At 45.6% G+C, this 15,752-nt stretch overlaps 1 protein-coding gene across 1 annotated transcript in view; it reads right to left on the bottom strand.

Annotated features, from left to right (window-relative positions):
• Positions 1–655: 655 nt before the first annotated feature.
• The window catches only part of LOC126535779 (corticotropin-releasing factor receptor 2-like), a 293,126-nt gene continuing 278,029 nt past the window's right edge, over positions 656–15,752 (bottom strand). The window contains exons 9-12 of the mRNA XM_050182572.3: positions 10,344–10,482; positions 7,549–7,590; positions 4,116–4,453; positions 656–1,039 (exon numbers count right to left, since the gene is read on the bottom strand). Coding sequence (XP_050038529.2) covers positions 4,205–4,453; positions 7,549–7,590; positions 10,344–10,482 — 430 coding nt within the window. The 3' untranslated portion in view covers positions 656–1,039; positions 4,116–4,204. The remainder of the gene's footprint in view (positions 1,040–4,115; positions 4,454–7,548; positions 7,591–10,343; positions 10,483–15,752) is intronic.

Raw genomic sequence — 15,752 nt, 5'->3', positions numbered from 1 at the left:
AGTGCCTTGCTTCTTTGGAGTGAGGTTTTTGATTAACTGTGTTGGGATTTCATTAGGTCCTGCAACCATGTTATAAGGACATTGTCTTCTGTTTTTTACCGTAAAAAGTTTTATATGCTAAATTTTGATCTCTCAGGTTTCTCTGTTGCTTATGGTTCTGTTTTAGTCTGAACTAGCTACGCTTTCTTTCGTGCCGATGTTATCCCTGATAACGTCTGTGACGTACCGCAGTGCATCATCTCCTTCGTAGATGTTACCGTCTTCATCCTTTATAGCCATTTGCTAATTTTTAGTTGGAGCTCAGAATGCTCTTACATGGAGGTGGGTTCTCCTACATGGAATTACACCGAGTTGAGCATAGCACCACTTCTGAACTGATGAAGGCTCTACACTTATCAAGAATTGCCGTGGACGATCATGAAGCGCAGTGACCACTTGCGTCGAGGCGTGGCGTTGCTGTCTATTTTCTTAAGTCAAGGTGAAGTGTTGAGAGGAGTAACCTTCTAGAGTACGGGCGTAAGACTCACGCTGGTCAGCTCTTCGAACTTGCTAATTCAAAAGTAGAAAAAAAATGGAATAGAGATCATCAAGACATGAACAGGGAAACTTTTCTAGTGTTTCACCCAGGACAACATTACTCACAAATTCGGACACATTTCGTTTGGTTTGATTAATATTTCATGACTTTATTTCTCGTTACTTCGCGAGGAAAGCCGCGTAAAAACCGGACGCGCGATGACAATCCAAATGACAGTTGGACCGCAAACGTTGACAGCTGGGGATCGGCACAACAAGATTTCGCGTAAGAACAATATTAAAGAAACACACAATATATATGCCAGGGAACTGAGGTAATGGACGCCTCTTTCTTTCGTTTTTTCGCACTTTTCAGTTTGTCGCCAAGAGGTGGCCGTCCTCGTTTGTCCGTTTTGAAGCACGAGTTCAACGCACTCAGACGTTTTGCTGCACCGTAGAAGAACCAGAGTCAGCTAGGTTTATGTTTTTTTTTCTTCTTCCGATTTGGAGCCGGATGGCGTGGCTGCAAAAGAAAAAAAAAGCAATTCTGCAGAAACACTACAGACTGTTTACTTTTGGGAATGAGAAAGCGTGATGGCGTTGTAGACTTCCGAACCTCATGAAAGCGCTCACGATATACAGTCATGACGTGGCGCCACGTCGTTCCCGTAGGCTGCGCCATTGACGCAAGCACTTGGCCGCACCTTTAATCAGCGGAATGGCTGCCACGTTACGTGTTCAAAGACACACGCACGGGTTGCACCTTTAGTCAGCCAGAACCCTGGAGCCGCCGTGGCATCGAGGAAGCGTGCGCATCTCGCAGCCCGGAGGCAAATCAAATCAAATCAATTTTATTTTGCAGTTTACATACGGGATGGCCATTGTGGTTTAAAAGCTACATACGTAGCTTGACGCATGACGTAGGCCTGGGTGCGATTCCCCCCAGACCTAAATTTGCCACGTTTTCTTTTCGGAGCCATTAATTTACTTTGTTTACGGGAACCTCCCTGAGAAATGTGACGTAAAATCCAACATTTTGTGACGTGTTTTTACGCTTTGCGCCGACGGCCATCTTGTGTATCATCTTTCGGTCACGCCGACGCCAGCGGATTTTCGCGTAATGGGGCATACGTGCTTTCGCATAAAAAAAAAAAAAAAAAAAAAAAAAAAACAAGATGGAATCACGGATAAACCAGAAAGAGCAAAGAGAAGAAAAAGTAAATGCTTTTCACTGAATAATACTGCCGGCCGCATCGCCTCCCCCTCTTTCCAATAATTATACACTAAGAGTATTTTCTCTGGCTCGTGAGGTGCACAAGAAAAAAAAAATGAAAGAAAGCATGACGGTAAAGCGTTTTTACGAACCATCTAAGCGTCTCGCCCGCTGTGTAGCAACAGCTTTTCCAGACATGCGTATATTTTAACGTTATTTATTACTAAGTATTCCGCCTTTCTCTTCGTATATATACATATCTTCGAGAGCAGGCTTTGTAGCCAGGCATAGGAGGGCGGCGTTATTTCTCTCGAGCACACAGCAGCTGCGCCGCAGGCCATATTAGGTTCCATGAGGCACAGCTAGAGCGAGCACACCTACGCGAGCGCATTTGGTTAGGCCGAGCAGAAAGAACGTGAATGCAGCTCAGGCTTAGCTAAGCGTTAGGGGAGTTCCGGTGCCGGCAGTGGCACCACCCTCCCCAACTAAGGCCTTCAACTAACGTTCTAACCAGGAGGAGGAGGAAAGAAAGATAAGGCAGGGATGTTAACCGAAAGTGCGTCTGGTTGGCTACCCTACTCTGGGGGACGGGAAAGAGGGAATAGAAATGTGAGATGTAGAGAGAGAGAGGGAGGGGGGGAGGCGGAATACGCGGTGAGCACGCGCATGCGCACGCACGCGGTGGGTCTGAGCAGGCAAACTTTGTAGGAGAGCTTGGTTCCGTTATTGGGTCCGGGTAAAGAAAGGTACAGAAAGAATGAAAAGAGCAATGTGCCAACTAGCAATGTCGATATTTGGGCAACCTCCTCTTCGAAATGGAAAGTCGGCTAATGTGAGAAGCATCAAAGAGAAAAGAAGAGAGAGAAAAAAGAACGAAAGCAGGCATGTTAAATCAGGTTGCGCCTGATTTACCAAATTACACTGGGGGAGCGAAAGTGGGACAAAAACGTGGAAAAAAAGACAGCAAGCGAGTGATGTGCGTGCACACGCAACAGCGTTCCACGCACAATTAAAAGCTGTCCGGAAGCCCAGTCGCCTTCAGAACATGCAGCAGGACTTTGCTTGAGAACCAAAGAATCTCTGCAGAATAAAATGTAAAAGAAAGCTTTGACAGACAGGCACATATTAATTTTCAGAATTGTGACACTGTTTTCATTCTTATAAGGACCTGATGCTTTCGGCACTTAAAGAGGAAGGAATGAAAGTACGAATTTCTTTAGATAGTGCCGTAACGATGTAAATGAATCGCAGTTATCGTGCCTCGTCGCAATTTCAATGAAGGATATAGCTGCCGCTATCAATAATCGTGTGCCACCAACACTATCAGCCAAGCAACATAGGCAGAGCTAGTCGGTAAAGTCTCGCACGAGTAACAGCTCTTTCTCTTAGATCAGCCGGCAAGCGGTGGCTTTTCACTTCGAGGCCCTTTGTCCCTACTCGGCTACACAGGCAGCCACCAAGCATAAGTTTTTACAAAACGCGAAGCTTAAGCACTTATGCTCACTACTCATCATTCACCGCGGCCAGAAAACATTAGAGGTAGCACGCAACTTGCATGCGTAGCCTTTGCATGCAAGCTATGTGGCTACATTATTCGCCTTCTTTGTTGTAAGTTGGGTAAGCCTCATTCTACACACTGACGCTCAACCAGTCAATGGCAGTGCAGCACGCAGGAAAACGGTCTACTCAAAGAGGTGGACAATACTTTCACAAAAAAATTGAGATCCAAAATCGACTAATTATTAAATATTCACGAATTAAGTGTTTAACTAATTACATTATGGTTCACATCGCAAGTTACAAATTCTAGCTTAGGAGCTCGCGAGGCGGATCCATTTGGAACGAAATTTCAAGATGACGCCAGTTTCGATATATAAATTCCCGAACTTTGCGGATAAATGCACTGGCGTTCCAATTAATTTGTTAACAAAACGTCGTTTCATGCACTGAAGCACACAAGTACCTGGAACGCCAACGAATTTCTCCGCAAAGTTCGGGAATTTATATCTCGAAACTGGTGTCGAGAATTCGCTCCAAGTGGATCCACCTTGCGAAGTCCACTGCTAGAATTTGTAAATTGCAACATGGGTCATAAGATAATTAGCTAAAAAGCTAATTAGTGAATTCTTGTTATTTAGTAGATTTCGCATGTCAAATTCGCCGCTTCGAGTAGACCTGCTCATAAACTAGAATTGAGCTATCTGCCACAGGCGAGCTTTAAAAAATTTTAAAAGGGTTCACTGTAACACTCTGTATACGTCCCAACTATAAATCGAGTTTACGTCCGAGCAAAAATTTTTAAAGTGACAAGGATGGCCCGCGAATTGAGACGCTTCTACAATTCACTGTCCTTTCGTGAAACACGAAGAGTCGAACCATTACTCACGCAGAACGTAGCAGCCTCTCGAGTGGGGCCCCACGCGCCAATAAGTGAGAGTTGGAGAAGAGGAGCGCAGTCGAGAGACGGCGAGCTGCTCAGACGGCGGCCACCGCGCACGGATTCCTGGATATCCGCTGTGGTCCCGCCGTGGCACGCAGCGGGTACTTGCGCACCACTTTGGAGCCTGCCTTGGGCGAAGCGCTCTGCTCGGCCACGGAGCCGTTGAAGTGCGACATGAACACGGTCGATGTCTGCGAGTAGCCGCCGCGCAGGAAGGAGCGTTCCTTGTTCGGGTTGCGACGGATGGCCGCCCGCAGGTAGGCGTTGCGCACGGCTGTCTGCACCTGCGAACGCAACGGATGAACGCATTGCACTTCAGTAGGCCCAGGACATCTCTCGCTGTGGAGCGGGTGCATACCAGAATGCGTTCATCACAATTGAACGACGACAGTATGATTGTGATAGAATGAAGAAGGAATGACGTCAATGAAACGAGGGAAGGGGTATGACGACGATGGCCTGACGACGATGGCACGACGAGAGCCGGACGACGAAGCTGGAACGACAATGAAACGAGCACGATGGCATCATGACGACCACGAGCACATAACTAAGGCCCCAAGCTTAATAAACAACTTGGGTCACTGGGTTGACGTAAGGCTAGTTAGTTAGTGAGATGGATGCATGGATGGATGGAAAGTACCTTAAGTGGGCAAAGAATGTTGATCGCACAGAAAACGCTTGTGTTCAGTGCTTTGGGTGCACGTTAAAGAATCGCAGATAGTCAAAATCGGAAGCCTCTTACTACAGTGTCCTACACAGCCTAGTGCACAGCTTCGGGGTGTTGCTAAACCGCTTGAGTACAAATCCTCGAACGATTACATTAACCGATGGCGGGAGCTTCTCCAAAGCATTGATTCTCCTTTAGTAGCGGGATGCCTGGAAGGGGATCACTTGCACCCGTTTTACCGGTGGGTGTCTGCTGGCGGGGTTCGAAAATCGAAACCGAGCCTGCACGCCACGAAAATACTTCTGATGTTTCTGAAATATGCATGACTTTATGAGATTTTATGAAGAGTTAGGCTGTGTGAGCGTGACTGTGGGCTGCATGAGTCGTTTCCCTTCTTTTTTTTCAATGATTATCTTGGTTGCGATCCTTCTGTAAATCAAGTTTTTTTTTACAACCAACACCGGGAGTATAAAATGCCAGGCCACCAGGCAGGCAAACATCTTCAGCTTTTTATTAAATCCCCCCATATCCCTCTTACTCTCCCTGGATGTTGATTCGCCACAGGTTACTTTATGTGAAGTTACATTGATCGAGAAATATGTTTACAACATGCGGGCACGCTCATATATATACACGCTCACCTAAAGCACGCGCATGCACACGCGCATAAATGGGCATACGCCGACCCCTCGTTTGAAAGGTGCATTGTGCCAAACTATAGCAACAAAATAATAAGAAACAACTCGGGGGAAACTAATTTGGGATGGAGAACATGCTGGAGCGTGGCTATTAGCGCAATGCAGCGTGTAAGTAACGGCGCACTTCGTCGGCGGTTTCGAGCACGGGTGCTATTTTTGTCCTCGCTTAATTAACCCCGGCGCCATTTGGACGGTATTCGTAATGCGTTCACGTGTAACAACACCAGAGCAATGTTACGCGCCGCGGGCTGCTCCGAAGGTGCACAGGTAAGCACATCGTGCAGGAGGCGCCCGTTGTAAACTATCCTCAGGGAAGAAACACTGCACGCGGCCACGGAAACGTTTGCAGCGGGCACTGAACGCTTCAGTGAGGTTCGGCACACCAAACGGGACGAGTGTAAAAGCGGTCGAAGTGCGTCACTCTCGCACTGTATAGTTATAAATAGAGAGTTTTAGAACAGGTGCCCCAAAGAAATAGCGTCGAAGCCACTGCGCATGCGCGAGACGCAAACTGAGTTTGGGTTTCGTGTTGGCTTGGCTGGTGAAGGCACGTAAACTAAGCGCAACTAATTGTTGGCTGCTTACAGAATAACCTCTAAAGTGTAATTAAACGAGAATACACGAAAGTAAAAATTACTTTCTTATCATAAAATGGTATATTTTATTTAATTATTTCTGATAGCTTTTCTTTGACGCCGTTGTGCCGCTGTCAGCTCAAGACACGCAAAGCCCTATTCTAAAGATCTTCACTCCTGCGTGCCCCAACGCTAACACCCGCAAAGCTCTTTGGGGCCCCGGCCCCTGTTCTAAAACTCTCTAATGAGGGTCTCAGTTGTGGGGATTCGAGCGCTCGCAGAAGTTCGATGCCGGTGCGTGGCGTTTCCGAGTATGCATGACCTACGGGCTCGCAGTAGGTCGTGATTCTGTCATGCGAATTCTTCCGACGACCAAATTTTTTTTTCGCCGCAACACTGTGACTCAGATGTTATCCCGCCCACGGGAGTGGGGAGTCAACGGGCTGCCACCATTAGGCAAAAGTTTGGCGCGGCATTTGGGCCCTTGCTTTAGTGTACTCCGCGTGCGCATGCGCAAGACGGGTCCTTAAACACATCGAGGCATCGGAGCCTTGCGGCGGCCTCTTGGTCCGGCTCTTCGGGCTTCGGCTTTTACTCTTCGGTCGTCTCGATGTTCCGAGGCAGCGTCATCCGATTGTGCCCCCATCTGTTCCGCTATTTCGCTATTCCGCTATATGTTCCCCATCTGTTCCGCTTTCGTTCAGCAGCACCAATGCACAAAAGGAAACGCCCCCTCTCTGTACACTACGAACATTTGTATGACTGCTTATGCACACGCACACACGAAAACGGTCTACCTTAGCGACGAACGATCCAGGTACGCGCACAGCCAACACTGCGGCTCGTTTATTCTCAAGACGAAGTTGAATGATGCCAACTGCTGACAAAGCCTCTGATACGCGTCGACCGAGCTTTCGCGATATTTCGACGTAAGATTGTTCACATCCCGTGGTTATTTAAGTTTGTTTTTACTTTCTTTCTCCCCGCTTCAGCTCCTCCCTCTACGTCAAGTATGCGCCGAAAACCATCTCCTGTGCGCCCTGAGGGGTGCACGAGACCGCGGGTCTTTAGATATGAAGTCTTTATGTCTGCATGCATGTGTAAACGATTACAGCATGTCCAACTGACAATACTTTGAAGCTGACTTGAAAAAATTCTAATAGCAGTTTTTTCCTAACCACTGAGGAAAGCGCTCCTTGCAGTCTATGCAAAATAAATTTCTAATACAGCCATTAACATAAAATACTATACAAAGCGATGCTATTGTACGCTTAAAGTAAAATGCCCTCACTTGACTTCTAAAATGTATTGAGCGACTGGAAACGTCTGAAAAAAAAAAAGAAAGAGCCAGGTACAGTAACATAGCTCAATCACATTACTAAGTGGCATTAACAATGTGTGAAGCGAGATACCGAGTAAAGCCGATGCTTCCTTACCTCTGAGTTCATGAAGCAGTAGAGGACAGACACGAAGATACCCTGCAAGGCAAACAGAGCGTTGGTCATTCATTAAGAAGTTTAGAAGCACGTTGTTCGGGTGCGGTCAACAATGTTTGATTAGATGCATTGTTTCATTCAAATAATATTTGTTTATTGTTTATTCATTATTTAGTTATTTATTTCTAGACTTTCGAGACCTTCCTGAGCTCTTACATTACAGGAGTTTATAAGAAACAAGTTAGCATCACAATACGATTGTTGAAACAAAGCAGACAGGGAAGCATAAAACCGGCAATGTTCACAAACCAATTACTTATAAGAACGCGCTTATTTAAAAGCACAACGCGAAAGAACAAGACCGAAACACAAGTTGTCAACTCCTTTGCCCGTCCTGTTTCTTCGTGTAGGGCTTTTAAATCAGCACGTTCTTAAAAGAAACGAAAGTGAAGCAACTAGCCCCGTTTATTGATCTCTCCACAAACAGCACAGCACATTTGAAGAAGCAAACAACATTAAAAAAAGCAAAGAGAGGTTACGCCTTTCAGCAAACTCATGATGAGCAAATATATGCCGTTGGAACACGTAGTCACACAATGTCGGTGAATAACCAACTCTTCTGGTTTCTAACGAAATCTTGTTGAATTGGGTCGGTGTAAAGTTGCCACTGTTGCATATTTACTTTCCCAGATTATACTTTTTTAGTTCTTCGGATGCACTTAATCCGTAAAGAATTACAAGAAAATGACCAATGCAAAGGGTGTACCTTCTGGCTAATAAAGATTTCACCCTGCTTTAAATGCACCTTGTCGAAAATAAAATTAAAAAAAACATGAACTGTCCTCAGACACGTCGGCGACATCTGTATTCGGTAGCTCAACGTTGAAGGTCATATTGTAACAAAATCACATGCATAGGTAGCAGCGCATTCGGTATAGTACCGATCGCATTGTGCTATAGTGACAGGAGGTACGCGCCCTTTATGTTGCGTCATTGCCGAGATCTCAAGTACTGCACAAAATAATAGTAACAAAATACACGTGTGCGTATGGCAATGTCAAGAGAGACAGGTATCAGAGGGGGAAGAATGTGTATTGCAGCCTTGTGTGTTCGTCAAACGACATTTAAATAAAGATTTCAGTAAAGGACACTTAGCCCAAAATAAGATGTAAGCATACAATGTTGCGATTCTGCTTTAACGTCTCGTAGGTCTGTGATGTGCTACTGAGTAAAACAAAAATAAATGAATAGAATAAAGACAGCGAAACACCAGCGTTTGCGAGGGGGGTGGGGGGGGGTGGAGTTCACGGCATTAGAAGAGACCAGCAAAAGGAGGTGTCATTTGAAGATGTTTGTCGTCGGCGGCATCGCCTCAGTGGCATCGCCACTTTCATGAGTCTCTAAACTCAAGGTTCGAATTGAAAGTTGGGCTTTACTAGCAAAAACACAAGAAAACGAAAAACAAATTTGAATATGATTGCTTTCCGACTGCTTCCTGCTCCAAATAAAAAAAGGAGGAGAAAGAGAGAGAGAAAAGAAAAAAAAACGTTCACCTATGCCGTGGCAAAGCAGCGCACCACTAAAAAAATCATATTATGGGGTTTTGCATGCCAAAACAGCGATCTGATTATGAGGCACGCTAATCTAAATACACGGGTGTTTTTGCATTTAGCCCCCATCGAAATGCAGCCGCCGTGGCCGGGATTCAATCTCGCGACCTCATGATTAGCAGCCCAACTATGCCACAACTATGAAGTTGCAAATAGACAAGTTGATACGCACTGACCGCGTTCGATGGTTTGAGTAAAGGATATTCACAGTCGATCTTCTATGCTTCGACAAATGCGAGGCAACACTGAACTACGCAAGACACAGTTTGGCGTAAAGCACCTGGATATGGATTACGGCATCTCATGCACTCCCATCCCACGCTTTGCTGCCTATTACGTAAAACTAAATCATCTTAAGTTCTGCGTCATTCTTGTGCCGAGCAAACAGATTACGGTACGCCTATGTGACGTGCGATGGAAAATATAAATGTGCAAGTGCTTACGATGCTTCCATTCCCACCACTTTGAATAATGGCTTACACAAACATCAGGATCTTGAAGGTATATTTATATCGAGCGATCACCATCCCGCTTATTTTTCTAGTGATCGGGATAAACGTTTAGGCTCAAACAGAAGCGACGGCGCATATTAAGGTGCACGGCAAGCCATATATGCAAATATAATAATAAGAAAGAAGGATAAGAGATTCGATAACGCGCTCAGCTCGAACTGCCATCGCCACTCATGATACGTGGGTAGTGCTGAGCACAGTGATGCATAATCACCCATATATATATATAAGCAAAACTGGAGTATATGCTCCATTTAATGCAATCGAGACTGATTATCTTGGGTGATTAGGAGGACGCGAAGCGCGGACACGGTTCGTGCAGTCTCCGGCCACTGCCAGCTCTGGGAAAAATCTCGTTAAAAGCATAGGAGGTGTGCCGGCCGCGCTCGACCCGCGCCATGGACGTTCGGGCTGAACGCACGACTTCAAACACTTCCCTATCTGTTTTTTTTTCTTTTTTCTTTTGCCGTCCTGTATGGCTAGAGAATTGGCGGCAGTGAAAAAGTGGGGCGGATAAACGTAAGGACGCACAAGAGCGCAGCCTCCGGCGTCAGCTAGCAATCCAGTTACGCTAATAGCCTTCTAATGCAGTGAGAAGCAAAAAATAATAAAAAAAAACGAGAGAGGAAGCGAGCTGGCAGCAACGCTGGCTCGACGTGGCCGCATCGCTTACCTGTGAGGACTGGAGTATGGCGTTGATGACCATGTAGGCCTCCTTGAGACCCATGTTCTCGTCTTGCGGGTTGATGCAGAACAGGAGGTGCGTGATTCCCAGCAGAGGGAAGAGCAGCACCGTCGCCTTGATTGCCTTCCTGCGCACGCAGAGGGGGAACACAGGGTGGCCGACTCTTAGCGCTGCGCGCACGCATGTAGGTGCAAGAGACAAGCGAAGGCACTGGAACGGGACGCAGGAAAAGCCGAGAGACGAATAAACAAAAGTAAGCGACTTGATTTTTTTTAAGGAGGGGAAGGGGTTCAACATCCCTAAAGGACGCAGTGGTTCATGCTTTATGAGGGAAGACGCCGTAGCGGAGGGCTCCAGTATAATTTTGACCACTTGCACATTCAGGAAAATTACTCTCTCGAGGGTAGATTGGATGTAGAAGCACCCTTTTTGCACCCTTACTTTCTCTGAAGATTTTGAAAATAGGTGCATTCGTTAGCAGAACACGCTTAATAAACACTTTTATTAATTTCAGAGTGCTGAAATGATGTTTTGTGCGAAACATACACCTTGCAAAATTCAAGAGTACTTGGTGCTCCAACATTTCAAGCAAGATACATTAGTGTATATTTCCCAGTGGTTTCGCCAAGTCATCAGCAAGTCATAGTAGTCTGTGGATGTCAACTTTCTACTTCATGTATATGGCGTCCCCGGTGGTGAAGTGTAAAGGCAGCTTTTTCTTTATTTCCTGCTCTGGCCATTCGCGTTTTGCCACTGGCTTTGTTTGGGTTGTTTCAGCAGGGTGGCTGTTTTGCAGATCAGCTGCCATTCGTCAGCGAATCAGCGCGTCAGCCAATCGTAGTTATTCAGGTGCATGTTATTTCTCATGTAGCATCGGGGCCGGCGCAATATTATGCGCAGTAAGTCTTGCGCTGTCTCACGCAGAAACGCAAATGCAAAAAAAGAAGGACGTGTACTTAGATTTAGGTGCACGTTAGAGACCCAACTGGTCAAAATTAATTTGGAGTTCTCTACTACAATATGCCATATAAAAAACCATATCATATCATGGTTTGAGGCCCCAAACTCAGAAATAATTTTAATTAAGTTTATATTTAATGGACATATAAATTTAATTTAAAGACAGGAAGCCTGAGCCTGGAGCCAACGTTTCAGCAATGAAACAGGTCCTCTTCTCAAAACGTCGACTTTAAAAACGGCTCAAATCTTAACTATTTGGTTCATCAATTCAGCAGCGTACCGAATAAAAATTTACTGACACGACACGAAATGGCAACACGACACATGGCTAACAAGTGAAATCCTTAAGGCATAGGGAAGGGATGGAAATGGCATAGGGAAGGGATATGCACATGTAAGCATTTTCAGATAGAACTGAGGGCCGGCATAAGAAGCGATAAAACGCTTGTCTTAACAGTACGCCTGGGTAAACGTAACAGCTTTCAAAAAAAGAAAAGACGAAGAAAGTTATCTGTATTCTTCCATTATACTGTTAGAAAGTAAGTTTGCTATCGCTTCTTAGGCCAACCGGCAGTTACATTTACGTGAGAATCTTAACGTGTGAATTTTTTCATGTCTTCCATTTCACATACTTCCTGTGCCTCAGAGAAAGATTTCAGTTGGTAGTAAGCCATGAATCCCGTTGCCTTCTTAAAGTCCTGTTTGCGAATTTGTGCTGTAGACTACAGTAGTCGGCTACAAGCTTGAGTTGCCCTTGTCCACCCCGTGAAGGAACACTTGGCCATATTTGCGGCATCACGTGCCTCACTGCATCGAAGGAGGTCGCCACCTTGGCGCGGTGCTTCTCTGAGAATGTCCTTATTCCTGCGCATTCCTACACGACGTGATGCACCCTTGGAGTTGCGTTATGTGCGCACGCACAGCATTTCGTAACTTGTGGTGGTGACATACTGGTGGTCGGAGTCGTTTAGCTGCTGTCGCACTTTGTCCAGTTGGCAAGATGCCCCAACACGTAAAAGCAAGTTAATAAGCTCAATATGCTGCGACTTGTTACGAGCAATAATATGTGCTGAAAATAGACTGATTACCAGACTTAAGCAAACTGATGTAACCATGTGTAGCTTAGCTTATAGGTTAAAGAACAATGTGTCCATCGTGGCAGAATCTCTCGCATGCCAGTCACGAAAGCCCAGCACGGACTTTCTAAAGCGCGAGGTGTAGACACGAAATGTGCTCAATACTTTCCTTGTTTTCATAAAGTTACGCGTTTTCGATAGCCGATGAGCTGACGTATGCGGCAGGTAGCCCAGGCACTGTAGGAATTAAGCGTAATCTAACGAAGCGCGGGACATGACATGCTTTGACGCGTGCGCTATGGCCATGACAACCTTGACACGTGAGCAACCTCGGACAGCTGGACTATTTGAGAACACGCTGTTAATTGCAAGTCCCGCGATGGACGTCGACATTTTAGAGGAGTGATGCCGGGAGCGCTGTGATCGATACTGCGCTCAACGTCATTTCGAAAGCCAGTGCTAAGGACTAGACGTACTGCTCATTTGCGAAAGAAATGTGATCTGGTGCACTGCTGACTGAACGGAAGAGCAATGCTGACGAATACACGCAGATAGCGACACGACTTTTTTTGCGCCTTCAGCAGTAGGAGCGCGAATAACACGCGCGCACAGAGAGACTGACATACGCACAGATGCGCACACGCACAAAAGCTTAGGTATTGGAGGAGTGCATAGCAGGCTGTCGACAGGCGGACTGGATTTACGTCTCGAGTTCCGAGTTGTGAAATATTCATGAGTTCGACTCCTAATTACTACGGCTGATTTCTCATGTGAGGCCGCGCCGTGGATGCCGGGATAAGGTCATTAGGTACGTTTAGCTCGTAGTTTGTACGGGAATGTCGCTACGCACGAAGCAAGCGGGCGGGAAGACGAGCGCTCGGAGTTGACAAAAAGTGCAGGTATGTGATCGGGGTGTGTAGTTATGGAATATACTTTGCTAGACAAATTTATCCCGGATAAGAGTCCTATATAGTAGCACGCGCTGTTGATTGGAGTAGGATAAAGTCGGTCAGGCAATGACCGGAGACACAGCCATGATGAAGATCAAAGTTAAATTACATGCCATGTATCTGTGGAAAATCAAATAGAACCAATAAAGTTCAATTCTGGGGTCTTACGTGCCAAAACCAAGGCATGATCATGAGGCACGCCATAGTGAGGACTCCGGAGTAATTTTGACCGTTTGAGATTCTTTATAGTGCGCGACATCCACAGCAAACGGGCGTTTTCGCATTTCGACACCATCAAAATACGAGCTTTGCGGTGAGTATTTGATCCCGAGCACTCGGGCGAACCAACACGTTCTGCACACGTATGATGACCCAATTGCCTAGTTTTTTAGCGAGCGTAACGCAGATATACACGTTTGTTGCGCATGCACGTGATCAGTGAGCACATAGTAAGGAGAGAGGGAAGTGATATTGGAAACACAGGGAGCTTAACCTGGGTGAGCCCGGTTGGCTACCTTGCACTAGGGAATGATAAAGTGGAGTGACAGATAAGAACCAGAAGTTCTATGCGTGCGCGGACAGACATGGAGTGAAGCGTTTCTTGTTCGGTTCTTCTCAAGCGGTAGCCAGCTGCATCTCAACACGGAAGCGGTTCCGTGGCTTCTAGAATCGCAGACGCATGAGGCCATTGTTCCAAGATCTTCTCTTCTGAAAAAGGGGTGATCATCTAATTTCCTTAAAGCTGTCAAAACGGCAAGGCTCTGGTCTTTGTATGATATGCTGTCACACAGGAGGTGTTTTAAAGCTTCTTCTATGCTCCATTTGTAACAAATGAAACTGTCAATCATTCACGTCATTCAGACATGGTTATAAAATGCGCCACTTTATTTTAACGGCGATGAAAGACCCGACAGCTGACCGAGCAAGTCCCGCGAGCTCTTCTTAAACCAACCAATCCCCGCTGGCTCATGTTCGCGGGACTGACCCGTCAATAAGAAAACAAGAAAGGCACGTCACAAATGAAGAGGCATGTCTAAAAGAAGCGTAAACTCTAAAGCGGCACGTAAACTAAGATATCGTAACTAAAATTTTGGATCCTTCTAAGCTTCGTTCTACACGCCCCAATATGCTGGTCCATCCTCTACAGTGGATATGCTTCTGAATATACCATCATATCGTTCAGACGGAAACCAAGCAGGTCAGTGAGAATTTACAACTTGCGTGAGCTCGAATCAACAAACGATTGAGGAGCAAGCGCTATCACGACACTGAATCCTGCTTTCTCACCGAGAAAACATGTGAAAATCACAGGCCTATGTACGGGGCGGCATGGGGAGTATTGCCCCCAACTTTCAAAAGAGGGGGGGGGGGGGCAAATTGTCATTTAATCCCGCCCGGAGGGAGTGCGCCGTGGTAAGTGCTATGGCCAAGTAACATGTGTGTTAACTGAGTACTGGCTTTTTAAGAATTCCCGACAAAAAGAGCTCCAAAGTAAGCATTAAACGCGGGCAAGGTTTCAAACGGAACAGTCATATACATACCGGCAACTTTTTAAAGTGTGGAATATAGTTACAACAAACTCAAACTTTTATTGCAATTGTTCAAAAGAAACAGTGTCGCTGGAAATCGGGTTGTAAATCTCCAAGGTCGCTCACATCTGCTGTTTTTTTTTCTTGTGAATATTGCAAGTAATTTATGTTTATTGTACTTAGTTAGGTATGACCGCGACAATACTATTACCTACACTAGTGATACATTTATGGTGTAGACTTAAACAGCAAGAAGAATTCTTTGTTAAATTATTAAAATTGTTTGTAGCAAATGTGCATTTTTTATGTGGCTGTACCGGTGCTACTGGGTCGGAACCGGGACCTTTGTGATGCACTCATTGCCTTTTGTCCCTATATCATCTTGAGGTTTATATAGTTGCAAGAAATAAATGCAAAATCAAATAATTTTTAGGCCCCATGGTTCACTACGTGTGATTGATAAGTTGTACGTGTGATACATAGTTGTACGCAAACTTTGTGCGTCTTTTTCGTTCCAAGCTTAACTCAGACGCCTATTTTCTTGTCCTACGTGCACTATAGAAGGCCTCAAATCATCTAATTTTACAAGATGACAGTGGCCAGAAACTCAGTCCCCACGAACCCCAAATCAACCTGATGTCGCCAAAGAAGACCTTCTCTTCAAAAAGAAAAAGAATAAATATGTAAGATGAGCCAGGCTGAAATGCCGACTGACGTGCTGCGCAGTGAAGGCGAAACAAAGAGAAGCTCCGCGCAAACTTGTGATTGTGCAGTTCAAAAATTTTTTTCTCGCCTAAAACAAAATTTAATCCGTTAAATCTTTCTACAAAGATAGGCAGCAAAGCGTACTATGCAATGCTGACTAAGCCATGTTTCTACTTG

Source organism: Dermacentor andersoni, chromosome 4 (assembly GCF_023375885.2).
Source record: "Dermacentor andersoni chromosome 4, qqDerAnde1_hic_scaffold, whole genome shotgun sequence".
Lineage (NCBI taxonomy): Eukaryota > Metazoa > Arthropoda > Arachnida > Ixodida > Ixodidae > Dermacentor > Dermacentor andersoni.
Note: the sequence above shows the minus strand (reverse complement) of the source record. Positions and strands in the feature narration are given on the sequence as shown.